Raw genomic sequence first — 17,744 nt, 5'->3', positions numbered from 1 at the left:
AATGCATCCCCGTCGTTAAGTGACACATGACTGTATATACAATGATGTTGACAAATCTTTTAAAATCTTTTAAAAACATGAAAAAGAAAGTAGAGGTACCAAAATATTGCTGCTGTCCACAACTGAATGAAGAGAAGTGGGTGTGGAAAGGGCTAGGGATGAGAGCACATTCTATCAATGTAAAAGGTTGACAATACTAAAATAGCCCAATCACACCTTTTCAAAAAAGTTATCACTTGGCTAAAGAGCTAAAAAGAGAACACCAGAAAAATGCTGAATTATACTAGGCCCTAACAATCATCAGACTTCAATAATACAGTTTAACCCTGCAACAGAAAAGAGTTTAGTGGAAACATCTGTCAAAAGGATTTACATTTCACTCATTAAATAAATCCTCTTGCAGATCCTTTTCAACTCCGTAGTTCTAAAAACTATAGACTTCATCTACCCTCAACTCTTAAAACCATTACTAGGTACATTTGCTATTATTCAAAAAGGAAACATGAGAAAAACCAAATCTATCAATATGGGTTTTTCTCAATTTGTTTATGCTTGCAATTTAGCACGGCCTGAGAATTTCATTTATTCATCTTCTTTCATGATTTTTTATTCAAGCACAAGGTTCTATTACCACATGATGCTTTATCTAAAATTACTGTATTGTTTAAAAATGCCTGACAAAGGTAAAATAATCTAGTAAGAGAAACGGTCTGTGCTCCTGAAGAGAAAATGGAATCATATTATATCATGTTAAATATGATTACATGAATGATGTGGCCAATCACAGCATCATCTATCTGTGGGTTAGAGAACAAAATTCATCAGAATTGTATTCTCTAATAAGATGCAAAATTATCACACAAAATTTTTAGACCAGCAAATTCTCTCCAGGTAGCACTGTTTGCAAGCCTCATTCCAGCTATCAAGACCAGAAAGTTAGTACCAAATTTTAGTCAAATCTATGGTATCAAAATCGAACTCAATTTATCCTTTGCCACTATATCACTTAATTTTCTAAAATACTTCCCAAAGACCAATATCAAAGATAAGTAACTATAGCACAAGTTAGTCTGTCTTCTCAGGATCCAAATCAGGACCAGAATTATCTTACTTTTTTCCCTAATCTCTTTTGATAATTTTTCAATAGGAAGTTGAGTTTCTCATTATTCATCCAACTACCTTAATATTTCTAACACTTAGTAACAGTTCAAGTTACCAAAGGAAATTCCTACTCTTGTTGGAGGTTGTTAGAATCAGAAGTGGTAATTAACATAAATCATTGCAATCACTGTGAACCATCAGAATCCAAGAATCATCCATGGTTGAAATCTTAAGAGGACACTTAGAGAAAGCTTCCTTGGTCTAGTAAGGGAAGACATTTCCAAAATGGCTTGTAATGACATGACAGACTAGTCTTTGGTGGGTTGTCATTTCTACACCTGGATTACCCCTCCACCTCACTTCTAGAAAGTTACAAAAAGCTTTGTGCAGGAAAGAGTCTCTAAAGATTGGAAGACTAAAAAAAGAGGATGGGCTCTGCTTACACTTCTTATCTCCTCCCTTAAATGACTCTTTTTCCCTCTCAAGGGCCATTGAAACAGGAAAGCATTTCCATTAAGAGGAAGGCTTCTGGCTATCAATCCTTTGCAAAATAATCAGAAATTTCCACGGTGTTTCTCCAGTAGAACATTTTCTTCTTCAGTTTGACTGATGCTCTATCTGCTACAGGCATGGCTAAGGTTACAGAAACTTGGATGGAATTTAGAATGTAAGGCAAGCCATGTCAACACAGGAATGTGAAAGAAATAAAAGTGCCATGTAAAAAATGGATGGGAAACAGAAAAATCATTGTGCTCTGCTGTTTAGAAAGGGTACTACGTTACATCTATGATGCTACAAAGCCTCAATCCTTGTTTACCAAATTCCATATTTAAAAACTGAAATCTCAGCTTCTAATCTAGGAAACTTATATCCAGTAGAAGTAAGAAACCTAATAGTGTTGAATCCACAACACTCCAAAGTAATCTTGGTTACTTTTTATACTCTTGGTATTTAAGATACCAGAAATACAATCTCCAGTGCCCTTTTCTTTACACCTGTCATGTTGCCATAAGAAAGCACAGAGACAATGACCAAAACCTATGAACACAGATCTGTGACATTTCTTTACAAACTATTTAAACACCTCAAAGCTGAAGCTTATTACTTATTTTAATATGGAGAAATGTAAAAGCACTAAAAAGTGAAAAACACAGGACTCCATCTAGTGCCACCACTAAATGGAAGTATATGAGCAATATTCTCCTCTGGCTATAAGGAGTTATTTGGTGAAATACTGAATTTAAAGTGGGACATTACAGTTGAAATTATCTTTTTACATCGTGAATTTTGACTCTGGAAGACTTGGGAGCTTTCTTAAAGTCACGTTCTGACTAAACAGCACATTCTTGGTTTAAACAAAAAATGTTTAATGGAATTTAATCTGCACCTAATCTAACTTTACTGTCATTCAATAATCAACTCTGAAACAATATTAGAGGTAAAGGTTTACCATAAACACTTTTAACAGTCTTTGCCTCCACTCTTTAACTTGACCCTCCTAATACTCAGAGTCTACTATTGCAAGACTTGGTTTTGATCACCTTCTGAAAAGGATTATACCACTTTTGCAAAGTCATTCTTATAGACTTTCAATCTCTCTCTCATCTTGAAACTTTTAATTTGATTAAAAAATTGCTCTCACTCAAAGAGCAGGAGTTGATTGAATGGCACAAATAATACACACGCATGCATTTATGACATGATATGGAGCATATGAAATGGATGGTGAAGTGGGGGAGGAAGAAACTTTATTGGCCCATTGAGGGGATGAGGGAATAAGAAGGAGGTGCTAGGGAAAAGAATGAATATGGGTGGGACAACTAAAACGGAATGATTTAAAATGAGCAAATACACTTTGTAACCTCCAACACTCAACTTAGAGATAGATATGTACAGCAAAATACAGGTAGACTAATGTGAGTTTCATTTTGCAGTTGATGCTACTTGTACCAGTTCTATCATTAGTAAATCACCACTCAATTCTGCCAAAGTCAGACAAGGCTCTTTCTGGTTAGTGCAAACAAGGTTTTCCATCCTGGGCTGCAGTCTGACCCGCCAGTGCTCAGAAGGCATGCTTGTGAAGAACTCGCACACTTTCCAGTTCCCCACCTCCAATGGCAGCCAGGGTCTCCAGCCTGCTTAAGCGCTCCAGGCTTCTTCCAAGAACTTCTTCTAGCCGACCGCGTAACACCTGGGCCCCTTCCAGTTCCACCTGCAGAGTTCGGTCTCTCTCAGAGCTGATTAAACATGCCACACGGAAGGAAAATGGATTAGCCATCAACTGTAATGAGTCCACAGAGGTATCCAAAGAGCCATCAATGCCACTCTGAGCCACGGACTTTCTAAAGTAATTGTTCTCCGGACACAATAAATGAATGCAGTCTTTGTTGTAGCACTTGTGTTCACTGCTGGTAGATTAGCAAGGCCTGCTCCTTTCTTTAAAGCTTGTCCCTTTATCCTAGATTCCTGGCCAATCTCACATAAAATTATGTTCCTAAGATTTATCTCATACTCCTATGGCCCATGTAAGAGAAATTTCATTATTTGACCAAAAGCATTAGTTTCTGAAAAACCAAAACCCAGAAAAAATTAAATGCAAACTGAGGCAATATTGAGCCAAGTAGGACTGAAATTGAAGATATCTGTTCTCTTATTCATTAACCAAACTTGACAGTGCTCTGAAAACGAATCTGGTTCACAGAGACTAAAGATGCAGAGATTTTTAAAAAAGTAACACAATCAAGTGGTCCTATTGTACCTTTCCTCTGCCTTCATTTTCTTGAAGTAGAAATAAAAAAAAATTATAAACCCAACAATAAACTAGAAGAAACTGAATAATAAAAGAATAAAAATTAGGAAAAAGAGGGGTTGGCCCAGGGGCGTAGTGGTTAAGTTCGTGAGCTCTGCTTTGACAGCCTGGGTTTTGCAGGTTCAGTTCCCAGGCGTGGACCTAGCACCACTCATCAAGTCATGCTGTGGTGGCATCCCACATAAAATAGAGGAAGATTGGCACAGATGTTAGCTCAGCAACAATCTTCCTCCAGCAACAAGAGGAGTGCTTACTATATGCAAGGCATTATTTTAGATACCTGACAAGTGTTCTCATTTGATCTTTGGAATAGTTGTATGAAATAGGTACTACTTCTGACTAAAGAACTAGATTAGATACTCAGGCTCAGAGCAATCCACACAACAAATGACAAACTGGATAGTTCCTGTAATTGTCTCTGTTTTCTTTTTCTCCTCTCTTCAATACTGTAAGCACCTGCACTTAATGAGGAATAAAAAGAAAAACAGTGTGGTCTGTCTCTTACCTCTCTGGATGGGCATGGAACTTCACCAGACTGCTATAGAGCTGTCTCTCTGCTTGTAATGCCTCATTGAGCCGACTCCGTTCATCCACCAGTCCTTCTAGCATCAGCAGCAACTGAGGAAAGAAGAAGAGAAGCAATATGCATATGGAGACATGACACACGAAGCCAGTTAATCCTAAGAATGAGAGCAAAAGAACGCATTAGCATGTATTATGACTAAAAAAGCTATCTTCTTACTTAAGCTTTCTGTAGTATTTTAGTTTTCAAATCAATGTCATATCTATTACCTTTTTCTTATCTTTAAAACTCTATAAGGCAGAATTCAAACATGGAAGCAAGAAGAAGAAAAAGGAGAGAGAAGAGAGAAGCACAGGAAAAAGTCTAAGAGAAAGGAGTGGAAAAGAAAGAGAGGAAGGGCGAGAAGGCAACATACACCAGGGCTTATTAGTGTGCTTCATTCAGTCAGTACTTACTGAGTGGCTTCTATGTGCTAGGCTCTGTTCTAGTGATAAGCTAGGCAAGGGAAAAGACAGTCATCAATCACAGACATGAGTCACTGTGAGCTCTGACAGGTGCTATAAAGAAGAGCTATGACAGTGTAGTATAACCAGCAGAGATCTAGTTAAGGGCACTGGGAGAGTTAAAAGCCAGACTGGAGAGAGATGAAAAGTTGGTAAGAGAGATGATGATGGAGACAGGGAGTAGAGGCAAGAAGGTCTTGAAAAGTTTGGCACTTGAAGAAAAGTTAGAGCTAGGGCAGGGGTAGGAGCTACAAATGAATTTGTGGCAGAGGCAGAGTTCTTTATCTTAAGCTGGGAGAGGTGTGAACATGGTTAAATGCAGGTAGATGAGAGGGATTCAGCTGGGAGAGAGGTGACTTATGTATGAGTCAGGGATAACAGTGTGTGTCCAAAAAGAACTCCTGCTCCTTTCATAATTGCCACTGTAAGAAAGGAGCATCTGTGCCTGCCACTGACCAAGGCAGGAGACCTTAGAGCACAGATTCTCTACGAAACTCTATCAACGGACCTCTTTATAAGTAATTGAGATTGACAGCTTTCTCATTGTTTTTTCCACAGTAAAAGTAAGGTTTGTATTCCAATAACTTACTTGCTGTCTTCGGTTTCCTGAAGCTTCTTGACCCTGTGATTCTACTGAAGCAACTTTTTCCCGAAGAAGTAAGACTTCCTGGGTCAGGCGTTCCATAGCTGGTATGTCTTCAGGATCAACCAGTTGCATTTGAAGGTCCTAGAAGTCAAAAAACAAGAATAGTAATAAAAACACTATTCAGTAGAGGAACAAAGGAGCAAATGCTCCTAAGATAGTCTGCTATACTTTCAAGTGGGATGTTGATAAGCCATATATTCTTCATGAAATCTTAGCAACTCTGATACAAGTCAAAGAGAATATGATAATATTAAGAGACTCAAACTAAGAGTGCATCAAGGAAATAAGCACGGGCCGGGGGCTCAACATATCCAAATGTTGTTTGAAGATGCCCTACGGGTATTATGAGCTGTAATTATTTCCAATGGTCTTTTAAAAGCTGTGAAAGACCTTTATGAGGTCTTCTTTAATCTGCATGTTCCGGGTCAGAGACTCCATATCCGCAGCCTGCACCTGCAGCTCTTCCTCTTGCACAGCCATCATGGACTGTAGAGCAGAAAGTTCCACCTGTGGACAGAAGAAATCCTGAAGTTAGTTGGACAGAGAAAACAGTATTTGTCACACTTATATTTTAACACTGAGCAAATGTTTTTCCATATCGTATCACTATCAGCCAGTAATATAAGTAAAAAGTAGTCAATAGTAGTGCTCTGCTGGATCTGATCAGGATGCAGCATGGAAGAAAGGATATTTTATGGGAAGCTGTAATAGTGATTTTAATAATGTCCTCCACTTTAGTTAGCACTATAAAACACCAAATCTGTTTAACTAATGAATTTATTATAATACTTAAAAAATTGGTCACATTTTCAGATGCAAGAATAGATGAAGTTTTTCTTTATATAAGTATTTCAACTAACGGAAGAAAAAATGACAAAGTATCTCCATCTTGCAACCCTTAATGAGTTAATGGCTATAGACATCAAGCACCAATAGCTGCTACCATCACAAGAGATCACCAAACACTACATGCCTCCTAATGGAAGAACACACGCCACCTCCTACGAAGAAGCCCAACAAAAAGTTCACACGGTATGCCCTAAACTTTCCGTGTTGCATCACCCATCTCTCCTCACCAGAAAATGACAGCCAAACATTTCATCGTGACAAAAGTTCACTAATAATCATGATCATAACCATAGCTATTAACATTTACTAGGTGCTTACTATGTCCAGGCACTGTAATAAAAGCTTTGGATATATTTAATCCTTTTAACAAACCTAGTAACCTGGCTCCCACCTACTTCAACTTCAATGCCTACCATCTTACTCCTCACTCATGATTCCCTAAGCACACTCGACTTCTTCTGTTCTAGGAATACCAGACTTTCTCTTGACTCAGGGCCTTTGCACCTACTATTCCCTCAGCCTGAAATATCTTCCCCAGAACTGTCTCTTTCTCATCCTTGGGCCCCAGCTTGCATGTCATCTCCTCAGAGAAACCTTCTTCAGCCACTCTATCTAAAGTGGTCCTCATCCATGTTACTTTCTACTATTCCCTCATATCACTTATAATCTATAATTGTATTATTTATTTGTTTAGTGTCTGTATCTCCTCAGTAGAAATGAATTACATAGGGTCAGGAATCTCGTTGATTTTGTTCACTGCCTCATCCCCAGCACTAGCCCTGGCTTAGAAAAGGTACCATACAGTTGATGAATGAATGAATGAGTGAACCCTCAAAATGAGCCTATAGGATAACTACTCGTCTACTCTTCAATTTACAGATGAGAAGACTGGGGCCGCAAGAAGTTAAGAAACTTGTTCCAAACCACAGAGCCAGGAACTAGTAGATCTAGAATGTAAACTCAAGGAAGCAGACTCAGAGCCACTATCCTATAATGTCCTTCCTGTGGTCACCACACATTTATATATTCTTTATGGTAATGGCAAATTATTTGTAAGCAAACATTTTAAGGAAATATTTTGAGATAGTTTTAAAAAATAGGTGTGACAAGTGAAGACAGATGGCACACAGCTAGTTTAAGGTGTAACCAAGCTTCCTAAAGGAAGGAGCACCTCTTTCTTAAATATATAAAATGTAAGCGATAAGCAATAAAAATTTTACTTGTATATCTTCTACTTCCATCAACGCTTAGAGCATCACTGTGTAGCTTCCTGACTTATAACTACACCAAGCTATTTGATGGCTCTGGGCTACTGTGGTCTGTTAGGAGGAAATGCTTTTCCTCACACTGCCTTCCATGTGAAGGAACTCAGTCAGTGTAATTCCTGCCCTCTCTCTGCCCCCTTACTCACTCAGCCTCAGGCAAGCCGAGGAACTCATCTTAATGGTACACAGGGGAAGAACACACCAGGCATGCTTGACTTAGTCCTACCTTTCCTCTCCTGGGGAGACGGCTGCCTGAAGGAGGCCTGTTTTTGCCACTGCTTCTCTAACGCAGGCTCTTCCCCACCATGTAGAGCAGTCTGCCTAGGCCCACTGTTGCCTGTGACTGCATAGACAAGTCTACCTAATTCTGCGGCTCGGCTAGCATGCCCACTTGGCTCTTGCATTAAGTTCTCTACCGAAGCCTTTATCAGTAACACAGTTGATAAAGTGCCAAACTACCTGCCACTACTTCATTTTATTTCTCAGTTTGTTCAGAACTTGTGTATAGAGAAAAGGGTGTTATTTATTAGGCCCTCTGCCGAGACCTCTATTATTATATACCCAGGTATTTGCTCCACTGAAGAAAAATGAAAACATGAGGAAGAAAACATTACTGCAGCATAATGAAGGTCTTCAGTCAGACATAATCTTGGCATAATCTCCCTGACAAGGCATCTAAACTGAGCTTCAGTTTCCTCAATTGTAAAATGGGAATACCCACTTTTCAGGGCTTTGTGAGAATACGGAAAATGTATTTAAAGTGCCTGGCACATGGCAAGCAATCAATGAATGATAATTATCACTACAATTACTACCATTACCTCAAGACAGTAGGGAGAATGTTTAAAAATTTGCAAAAATCGAAATGACTTTTGGTAAATATATGATAATGAATACACATGGCACTGAACTGAGAAGTTGGTAGTTGATGAAGGACACACGAAAGTAAGCAATAAAGCTAAATATAAGTCACTCAAAATATCCATTTATAGTCATTATAATTTTATGATCCTAAAAACAGGACAGAACCAAAAAGTAACATTACTCTGAATTGAGTATCTATGAGAAAAACAGGAACAGCATGTAGAAACTAAAATGTCTAACATTAATAATCAGATAATGGCTAGGTAGAATCAACAAAAGGGAAGGGAACTAGGGGATTATTAAAACGGGTATTTTAAAAATGCCACACAATTTCAAATCCTCAAAACTTGAGTCATATAACAAGAGTCTGTTTATAAGGAGAAACATGGTAATGAAAAGAGAAGTTCAGAGGTACAATAAGACAATTTCATCACAAATATGAACACAGGTTTTATACTATAGATTTAACTATGGTAAAGAAGTGGAACAAAACTGAGGTGCTACTAGACTAGAGAGCCAACTTAATTCAGCGGCCCAGGACACTGACTGATCTTCTAAAACAGATGCCATGGAAACACAAAGGCTTTTAGTTTTACTCTGTAACTCTACACTGTGGCCCCAATATTTCTTCCTCATCATAGTTTGACATACAACTAGCTGTATAGGGAGGCAGAAGGGGGTAGGGATTCTGTAAGGCTGAGAGGCCTCTTCTAAGAACATTAATGAAAACTCTATTGCTCGACATCGAGCATAAGGTGGGAAATGACCTTCTCCAGGAAGTGGCCTCTTAGGAGGTATTAGAGTCACAAAAGACTTGAGTTTAAGTCTTAGCTTTGATAACTTTTAGTAATATGACTATTCCCCACTTCGTGTGTTAAAAAAATCAGTGTTCCAGCTTGTCCATCTATAAATAGGGCCAATACCACTTACTTTGGCTAGATTTGTAAGTATTCATGCTAATTTAAGTACCCAGAACAATGCATTCCATATGACAAGTACTCGGTAAACATTATTCATCACTCTCAAATTTCTCTTATTTCATCTTTCTAAAACTAATTTCATGGATCTAATGTCATAATTCTAAGCAGCAATCATATAGTACTTTGTTTTTTTCCACAAGTATTCTACAATTATTTTATTCCAGTTAGAAACGGGCAGAGAAAACTGTGGTGGTTCAGCACCTAAAAAGTTTTAATGGTCCCCATTTTTAAAAACAAGAGCACCTTGATAAGATAATGTGTATATGAAATGATTTCTATTTTTCTCCAGAAAGGAAAAAAAAGGCATTTGGACCCAGATATTATACTTGGAGAATTGTGCTCTTTTAAATATAAACTATTTTGACAGAAAAAAATAGAAATTTAGAAATTAGGCTTGACTAGAAAACTCACCCGACTTTCTCTCTCCTTTTTAGCCATAAGCTCAAGCTCCTCTTTGGCATGACTCAGTTCTTTTTCCAGCCCTGAAACTGTGTCCAAGTCCCCTAAAAATGTAAAGTTGTGCCAGCTTTAATCACTGTTAACATATCATCACCTCTGCTGCCTCATTTCTGAGGAATTTTCTCTGAAGACAGTCTCCAACAATAAAAAACAACATACACGCACAGCTCATTCTTTGCAGCATTATTTGTAATAGCTAGATACTATAATCAACCGACAAGTCTATAAAAAGAAGACTGAATAAACCACAGTATGTCCACACAATGAAGCCACACACACATATGCACACAGCTATGTATATACAGCTGTAGGAAAGAATGAGGAAGTTCTTTATAAACCGATGTGGAGTGTCTTCCAACATCTATCATTAAGTAAAAATAGCCTGGTACAAAAGAATACCTCTAGCGTAGTATGTTTTACATTAGGAAAAGGGAAAAATAAGAACACACACATACACATCACATATACACATGTGACTGATCTGCTTATTTTTGCAAAAAGACACACAGGAAGAATAACCCAGAAATAAAACAGGCTGCCTTCAGGCTATGAGTGGAAACAGGAGAGACGGGCCAGGAAAGTAGATAGGACTTCTGAGTGCATCTTTTTATATATTTGAGTTTTGAACTATGTTAATGTTTCATGGTTTTTTTAATTTTAATTTTTTGCTCAGGAAGATTCACCCTGAGCTAACATCTGTGTGAATCTTCCTCTGCTTCATCTGTGGGTCACACCACCACAGCATGGCTGATGAGACACGTAAGTTCGCACCCAGGATCCAAACCTGTGAACTTGGGCTGCCGAAGCGGAGCGTGCTGAACCTAACCACAATGTCACGGAGCTGGCCTCAATGTTTTATTTTTAATGGGTAAAGTTGGTTCAACAATAATGGGGGATAAAAAGCCTAAAATAAATAAACCCATATGGCAAACATAAACAGCATAACAATATAAATAAATAACATAAACAAATGTTTATAAATAAAAGAAATAAACAAATAGAAATAAACAAATCTATATGGCAAATAGATAATATAACAACCCAGAATAAAAAAATTAATCCAAATAATTTTTTTTTGGGGGGGTGAGGAAGGCTGGCTCTGAGCTAACATCTGCTGCCAATCTTCCTCTTTTTGCTTGTGGACGATTGTCCCTGAGCTAACATCTGTTCCAGTCTTCCTCTATTTTGTATGTGGGACGCTACCACAGCATGACTTGATGAGTGGTGTGTAGGTCTGTGCCCGGGATCCAACCTGCAAATCCTGGGCCACCAAAATGGAGCACACGAACTTAACCACTATATCATCGGGCCGGCACCTAATCCAAATAATTTTTGAACTCAGTATTCTAACTGTACACCCTCAGTGGGAAATATTCTAAGGTTAAAAAGAATTACAAACAAATCAAACATCATTTAAGAGAGTTATTGTCAATAGTGGTATTCAAGTAGTGATTCTGAAACTATTTTTGTGTACTGTACAAATGTGTAAACATACTGAAATATATTGACATCATAGGTAACCAGGGTTCTCAATGTTGGAAGAAAGCAGATACAAATACAAAATAAAGGAACGAAAGAATTCATATTGTTAAACTGGAATTAGAAGAATCAGTATCTATCTATATATACATATATACATCAAGTATATACATCTCTATATATCAAATATATAGATAGATATATATACATCTCTAGCTCTGTCCACTTTTAAAAGGGCCTAGAAGCAAATGACATTCTTGTAGCAATGAACACACATTATGCCCAGATCTTAGCTTCTAGATGCCATTACCCACTAAAAACCAGAGAGCTCCTTGAAGTAATGTATGATTCCAAGGCTGAGGCAGGGAAAGCAAGATGTGATCACAGAACATCCTATTGTGCCAAAAAGTATGGAAATGTTCAAAAACTGGTGAGGAAATATCAAAAGGACAGAGGAACAGGGGCCGGCCCTATGGCCAAGTGGTTAAGTTCACGTGTTCCACTGCGGCGGCCCAGGGTTCCACTGGTTCGGATCCTGGGTGCAGACATGGCACCACTCATCGGGCCACATTGAGGCGGCATCCCACATGCCACAACTAGAGGGACCCACAACTAAAGTATACAACTATGTACCAGGGGGCTTTGGGGAGAAAAAGGAAAAATAAAATCTTAAAAAAAAAGGACAGAGAAACAGCTTGAAGAGGCTCCCACAGACCAAATCTGGGATAATCTGCACATCCAAAGGAATGACAGAAATAGATAAGAAATGATTTAAAAAAAAGAATCTATTAGTCCATACTGATATAAACAAACAAATGGAGTAGGGAGGATAGGCGAAGGACAGCTCTTCTTTATAAAAGAATATACACTAATAAACAAAGAAGAAATTTTAGAAATAGAAAATCACTTTTTAAAAATACCAATGTAATGGTTCAGGCAAGGCTCAAAGGATGCTAAACCACTGGGTGAATGATTCGGGAAACAGAACTGTCAACGTCTCAAGGTACTAGTGGGCAGATCGCTTATTAATTACAAAGGGAAAAATAAACCTTTACAATGACGAAACCTGGAAGATACACTCTTAATGAAATGACTAAACTTAGTATCACCAAGAATAATACCGACTGATATCACGTGCTCCTGATGTGACGCACCAAGAAAGACGTCGCCCATGTAGTATTCTTGCCAAAAATATTCAACTTGAATCTAACGAGGAGGAAACAATCAGAGCCAAACTGAGGGACACTAGCTGGCCCAGAGACTTCAAAAATGCCAATGTCAAAAAAGACAAAAAAGGCTAGAGAACTGTTCCAGAGTAAAGGAAACTACAGAAACATGACAATTAAGTACAATGCTTGATCCACGAAGGGAAAAAAAAACCCCAGCAATGGAGAACATTATTTGGACAATGGAAACTCTGAATACGGACTGCATATTAGATACTAGGATAATATTAAGGTTACATTTCCTGTGTGATAATTATATTGTAGTTATGTAGGAGAATGCCCTTGTTCTCAGGAAATACATAATGAAGTATTTAGGAATGAAGTGCCATGGTATCTATAAGTAATTTTTAAATGGTTCAGAAAAAACATTATATCTGTGTGTGTGTATGCAAAGAAATAATGCAAATGTGGCAAAATGTTAACAATTGGTGAATCTTAATAAAAGTGTATGGGGTATTCACTGTACCATTTTTGCCACTTTTCTACAGGTTTGAAATTTGCAAAATAAAATATTGGGAAAAGGTACTTTTTAAAAATAGGTAAATAGGGAGTAAATTAAACAAATCCAGCATTCTTTACTCTTTGACTAGCATAAAGTTCTCCTACTAGAAAGTGACTACTTGCATGACTGACCTATGGAATTCCGTAATACCTACACTATGACATAGGCACAAAATTTTTACATTCTTAATATCATTAAAAAATGGTAAGTTAATTCTCCTAGTCCACAACCTTTCTTACCATAGCACTATAATCACTGCTTCATTAATCATGGTGAGTCCTGACTTCTGGAACTCACTGGGGACTGTCTTCCTTGAAGCTACCGTACATAGATCCCAACCTTTTGCTCTGTGAAAGTCAGAGGCTCTAATCCAAGGCATCTATATGAATTTTACTCTCACCATGCACAGAATTTAGTTGTTTTTAGGTAAGGCCTACAACCATCCCTTAGGTGGAGCTGAGTTTGGCAAATAACTCAATGTATGCTACCTGGCCCTCCCGACACTGCCATGTAGGTGATGCCAAGTTATAATGAGTATCCTCAGCCTTCTTGAAAGATATCCAGGAGAAGGTGTCAGCCCCAAGGTCCTGCTATGCAGCTTTGGAAACACTACCTCCTGCATCTCTGAATCCCTACCAAGCTATCTGAAAAGGAGAATTAAGGTGAAGTTTCCCTGGGCCAAATTGCATACCCAGAGCAACAACTTCAATTCAACTTAAGATAAGGGTAGTTTTTCCTAGACTAGATATGTCTTCAGCCTTTCAGGGGAATCGAAACTTATTTCTTCCATTAAGGTAGGGAGAGAAAGAGAGTCTTGGCCAAAGCTGTTAACAGAGAATTGTAGGAAGGAAAGACAGAAGTTTCCTTAATGAAATTAAATTTGATACTTACCTAATGAGGAGCTGGGTATGCCGGTATCCCCTTTGGCAGGCAATGAAGTGTCATCATCTCTGGAGCGTATATGCATTGAAGCCTAAAAATTGGAAAAGTTGGGAGATTTAGGAAAATGCAGGAACTATGATTACGATGACAAGGACTTGGAGTGTTCTCACACAATTTAGTATTAAAATTATCAAACTTATGTCTCAAATATAAAAGGAAAATGCAGTTAGCATGAATATCTACACAAGTCTATAGTCCTTACTTGATCTGTCTGCTCTCCAGGTTGGGGGCTGATGGAGGTAACTTCAGCTGGTTGGTGAGAGGTGAGTGCTTGGGACACCATGAAATCTCTCCCTCCTAAGTATTGGCGCAGGGCCTGTAATTCTGAATTTCTTTCCATTAGGGCTTGTACCATCTTCTCTGCAGCAGCCTAGTAAGGAAATCACACATAACATTGGAAAGATACTCTAATAAAACAAAATGTACGTTCTTGATATTACTTGTTAAAAGGCAATCATTTATGAAAAGCCAGTGGGTCCCAAAGACATAGTTTCTTTGCTTTCAGTTCATAAGGAAAAATACAGTGGAAAGAAAGTCTGTGATAGGCAGAATATTGGAAAAACTGGATATAACATATCTACTAAAAATAAAACATTCTGAAATTGGTTCCGCTAGAACTCTATCAGGCTAAGGTGTTAAGATTCTGGTTTGAATTGTCCATCTTTACTGTGGCAACATGTGCCTTTCACCTAGATGTTCTTTACCCAAACATTCATTTGGTTTGCTCGTTTTAGGTCTTTGTCAAATGTTACCTTATCAGACTGGCCTTCACTGCATATCCTATCTAAAACAGCAATCTCTCCTCTACTCTCAATTCCCTTTATGCTAAATTATTTTACAATGCACTTACCATTTTCTGATATATCTGTTTATTTATTTATTTATTTATTTATTTTGCTGAGGAAGATTAGCCCTGAGCTAGCATCTGTGCCCATTCTTCTACTTTATATGTGGGTCATTGACATAGCATGGCTGACAAGTGGTATAGGCCCATGGCTGGGATCTGAACCTGCAAACCCAGGCAGCCGAAAAGGAACGCGCCTAACTTAACCACTGTGTTTCAGGGCCAGCCCTATATATCTGTTTATTGTCTCTCTCTCTCTCTCTCCCCCCCAACTGCATGTAAGCTTCCTAAGGACAGGTACTAAGATGTTTTGTTAGTGCTGAATCCCAAGCACCCAGAGGAGTGGCTAGCACATAGCAGGCACTTGATTCATAGGCACTCAAGACATGTATATTGAATGAATCAATTACACAGAAACATCATTATCAGACCATAAGAATCAGGAGAATCTGGACCTCAAAACCACCAAACCCTGTTTATTTCATTTCAAATCCCACAGTTTTATAAGACAGGTGATGGCACAATAAGGAAAAGATCTAGAACATTATTTGTGACCATCACCACATAGAAAGGCTCCATTTTTACCAGAAAATCTGGAAATAATAAACTAAGACTTAAATTACTGGGGTTATAAGATGATGAATCAGAACTATATTAGCTTTGTCATGGTACCGACTGTCTCTGAGGAGAATTACTACTGTTTTAAATGAGAAGCTGAGCTTTTGTCATAATTTCTAAGGGAAATAAAAGAATAACCTTCCATTTTTAGTAAGTAAAATTTAGGCTCTTCAGGGATTTGGGCATAACCACTTAAAGGAATCAGTACATTAATGTGCCTTAAAAATCTCTATGAAAATTATCATAGGAAAAAAACATAAATAACATACAAGATATCTTGTGCCATATATATGATTTATCTGGCTTAGTATTCTTTTTCTAGTGGTGGTGTTTTTAGCAGTGATGCTCCAAGGGCGGTCCATGAGCCAGGTGTGTCACCATCACCTGGAAGCTTGTAAGAAATGCAAATTCTTGAGTCTCACTTATACTTCCTAATTTCTATCTCTGGGGGTGACCTTGGGAATCTATGTTTTTAAAACACTATCCAGGGGATTCTTCTCCCCGAAAATCTGAGATGCAGGTCCAGAAGAATACAACCATTACTCTCCTTCTTGAGTTGAAAATCTTTTAATTTCAGTCATCTCCTAGGGTTCCACTATTTTACGACTATCAGGTTATAATATTTCTTTCTGAGGTATAATAAGACTAATTCTTTCAAATAACAAAGGAGTTAAAAAGAAAACTCAAATAAAGGCTTGTTAGGCTCTTGCCAAAGATTTAAATAATTCATAATGATTTTGTTAGGTCTATTCTAGAAGCAATTTCTGCAGCACATGGCAGCCTGTTTCCAGCAAAATGTGTATTTACTTCTGCGGGCTTGAGAATGAGAAGAGTGGAATATCCCTGTTCCATAACATAAGGAAGCATTAGAGAAGATGATGGTCAAATAACACAGGCAAGTGATAAGAATTAGTTCCCTCTAAAAGTTGACAAGGGGGATTCTGAGTGACTGATCTCTGAAATGCAGCCCAAGTCAACTATACCAGTCTGTAGCCTTGAGGAGAAAGACACATGGAAATGAGGATAAATTAATACTTGTGGACCATTATTTGGAGATTAACATATCCCATATTATTATGAGATTATTTATTTTCATCATGGCCTTTGAAAAAACACAATTTTTTTTCCTCCTATAAGAATTCAGATTTTCCAAGAATTAAGAGAAAATACGAAAAGTGTAAGTTTTCCCATACCTTGGCAGGAAATACAAAACATCATTCAAGTCTTGATAATTTAAAATCAAAATCAAAACACGCCAGAACCCCATATTACTTTCTGTCGAAATGATCAGATTATGAAGGAAAAGACAATGTACATAATGAAGTTAACAGGTGGGTACATGTATTGTTTAGGGACACTTCTAGATGCAAAGTGTTCTAACAGTATTTCATACTTTGCTGATTGATGTAAAACTGTAGTCTAGTTAATAGATTGAAGGAAAAAACTAATAGAACTGACTGTGAAATGACATAAACATATATGTTACAAGGTTCAGATGCTTCCTATTCGCAGACTACAAATGAACTAAGTGATACTTCTCTGAAGAGGGTATTGGTCCTTACTCGGCTCTCTTGCTCCCTGGTGCTCATAGACTGAAGCAGGCCCTGAATCTCCAGTTCATGTTCCACCATTTGTTTGTTTCGATCACTTAGAAGGTCCTGCAGCATCCTTTCCTTTCGCTGCAGACGCTGGCACAGCTCCTCAGCTATCTCACTCTGCCCTGGTCCGAGTTTGCAGAGCAATGTTGCACTAAGATCCTAATACAGAAGGGACAGTGTAAATTCTGGAGGAAAAAATTCCCTCTACCAAATATCAAAGGGCTTATAAGACTCTATCATAGAAGAAAGAGCGGTGAGATTCTGGAAAGCAAGTATCCTGGTTTATTCATCTTTGTTTCCCCAGATCTAGCACAAGCCCGGCACACAGAAGACTGTAAACACATGCTCAGTGAATGAACACTAACAATACAGAAAAATATTTATAATGACAATTTACATATTATTTTCTGAAATAAATCCTTTCCCTATTTGCTCAGGGCACATAATAATTAATATTAGATGAGGATAAATGGACACTCAGTTCATTCATTCCATTTATTTTCTCCCCAATGTAACTTGATAGGGGAACACAATAT

At 38.0% G+C, this 17,744-nt stretch overlaps 1 protein-coding gene across 50 annotated transcripts in view; it reads right to left on the bottom strand.

The window, feature by feature from the left end:
- PDE4DIP (phosphodiesterase 4D interacting protein) overlaps positions 1-17,744 on the bottom strand; it is a 199,106-nt gene that overhangs the window by 55,462 nt on the left and 125,900 nt on the right. For all 50 annotated transcript variants that reach the window (XR_011494951.1, XR_011494952.1, XR_011494945.1 and 47 more), the window contains 8 exons: positions 17,173-17,367; positions 14,351-14,518; positions 14,098-14,179; positions 9,952-10,043; positions 5,973-6,089; positions 5,526-5,663; positions 4,416-4,528; positions 3,211-3,338 (listed from right to left, as the gene is read on the bottom strand). Coding sequence is in view for 41 of the 50 variants with exons in the window: in XM_044749294.2 (XP_044605229.2) it covers positions 3,211-3,338; positions 4,416-4,528; positions 5,526-5,663; positions 5,973-6,089; positions 9,952-10,043; positions 14,098-14,179; positions 14,351-14,518; positions 17,173-17,367 (1,033 nt within the window). In the remaining 9 variants the exon portion in view is untranslated. The remainder of the gene's footprint in view (positions 1-3,210; positions 3,339-4,415; positions 4,529-5,525; positions 5,664-5,972; positions 6,090-9,951; positions 10,044-14,097; positions 14,180-14,350; positions 14,519-17,172; positions 17,368-17,744) is intronic.

This window comes from Equus asinus, chromosome 16, assembly GCF_041296235.1.
Source record: "Equus asinus isolate D_3611 breed Donkey chromosome 16, EquAss-T2T_v2, whole genome shotgun sequence".
NCBI classification, from domain to species: domain Eukaryota; kingdom Metazoa; phylum Chordata; class Mammalia; order Perissodactyla; family Equidae; genus Equus; species Equus asinus.
Note: the sequence above shows the minus strand (reverse complement) of the source record. Positions and strands in the feature narration are given on the sequence as shown.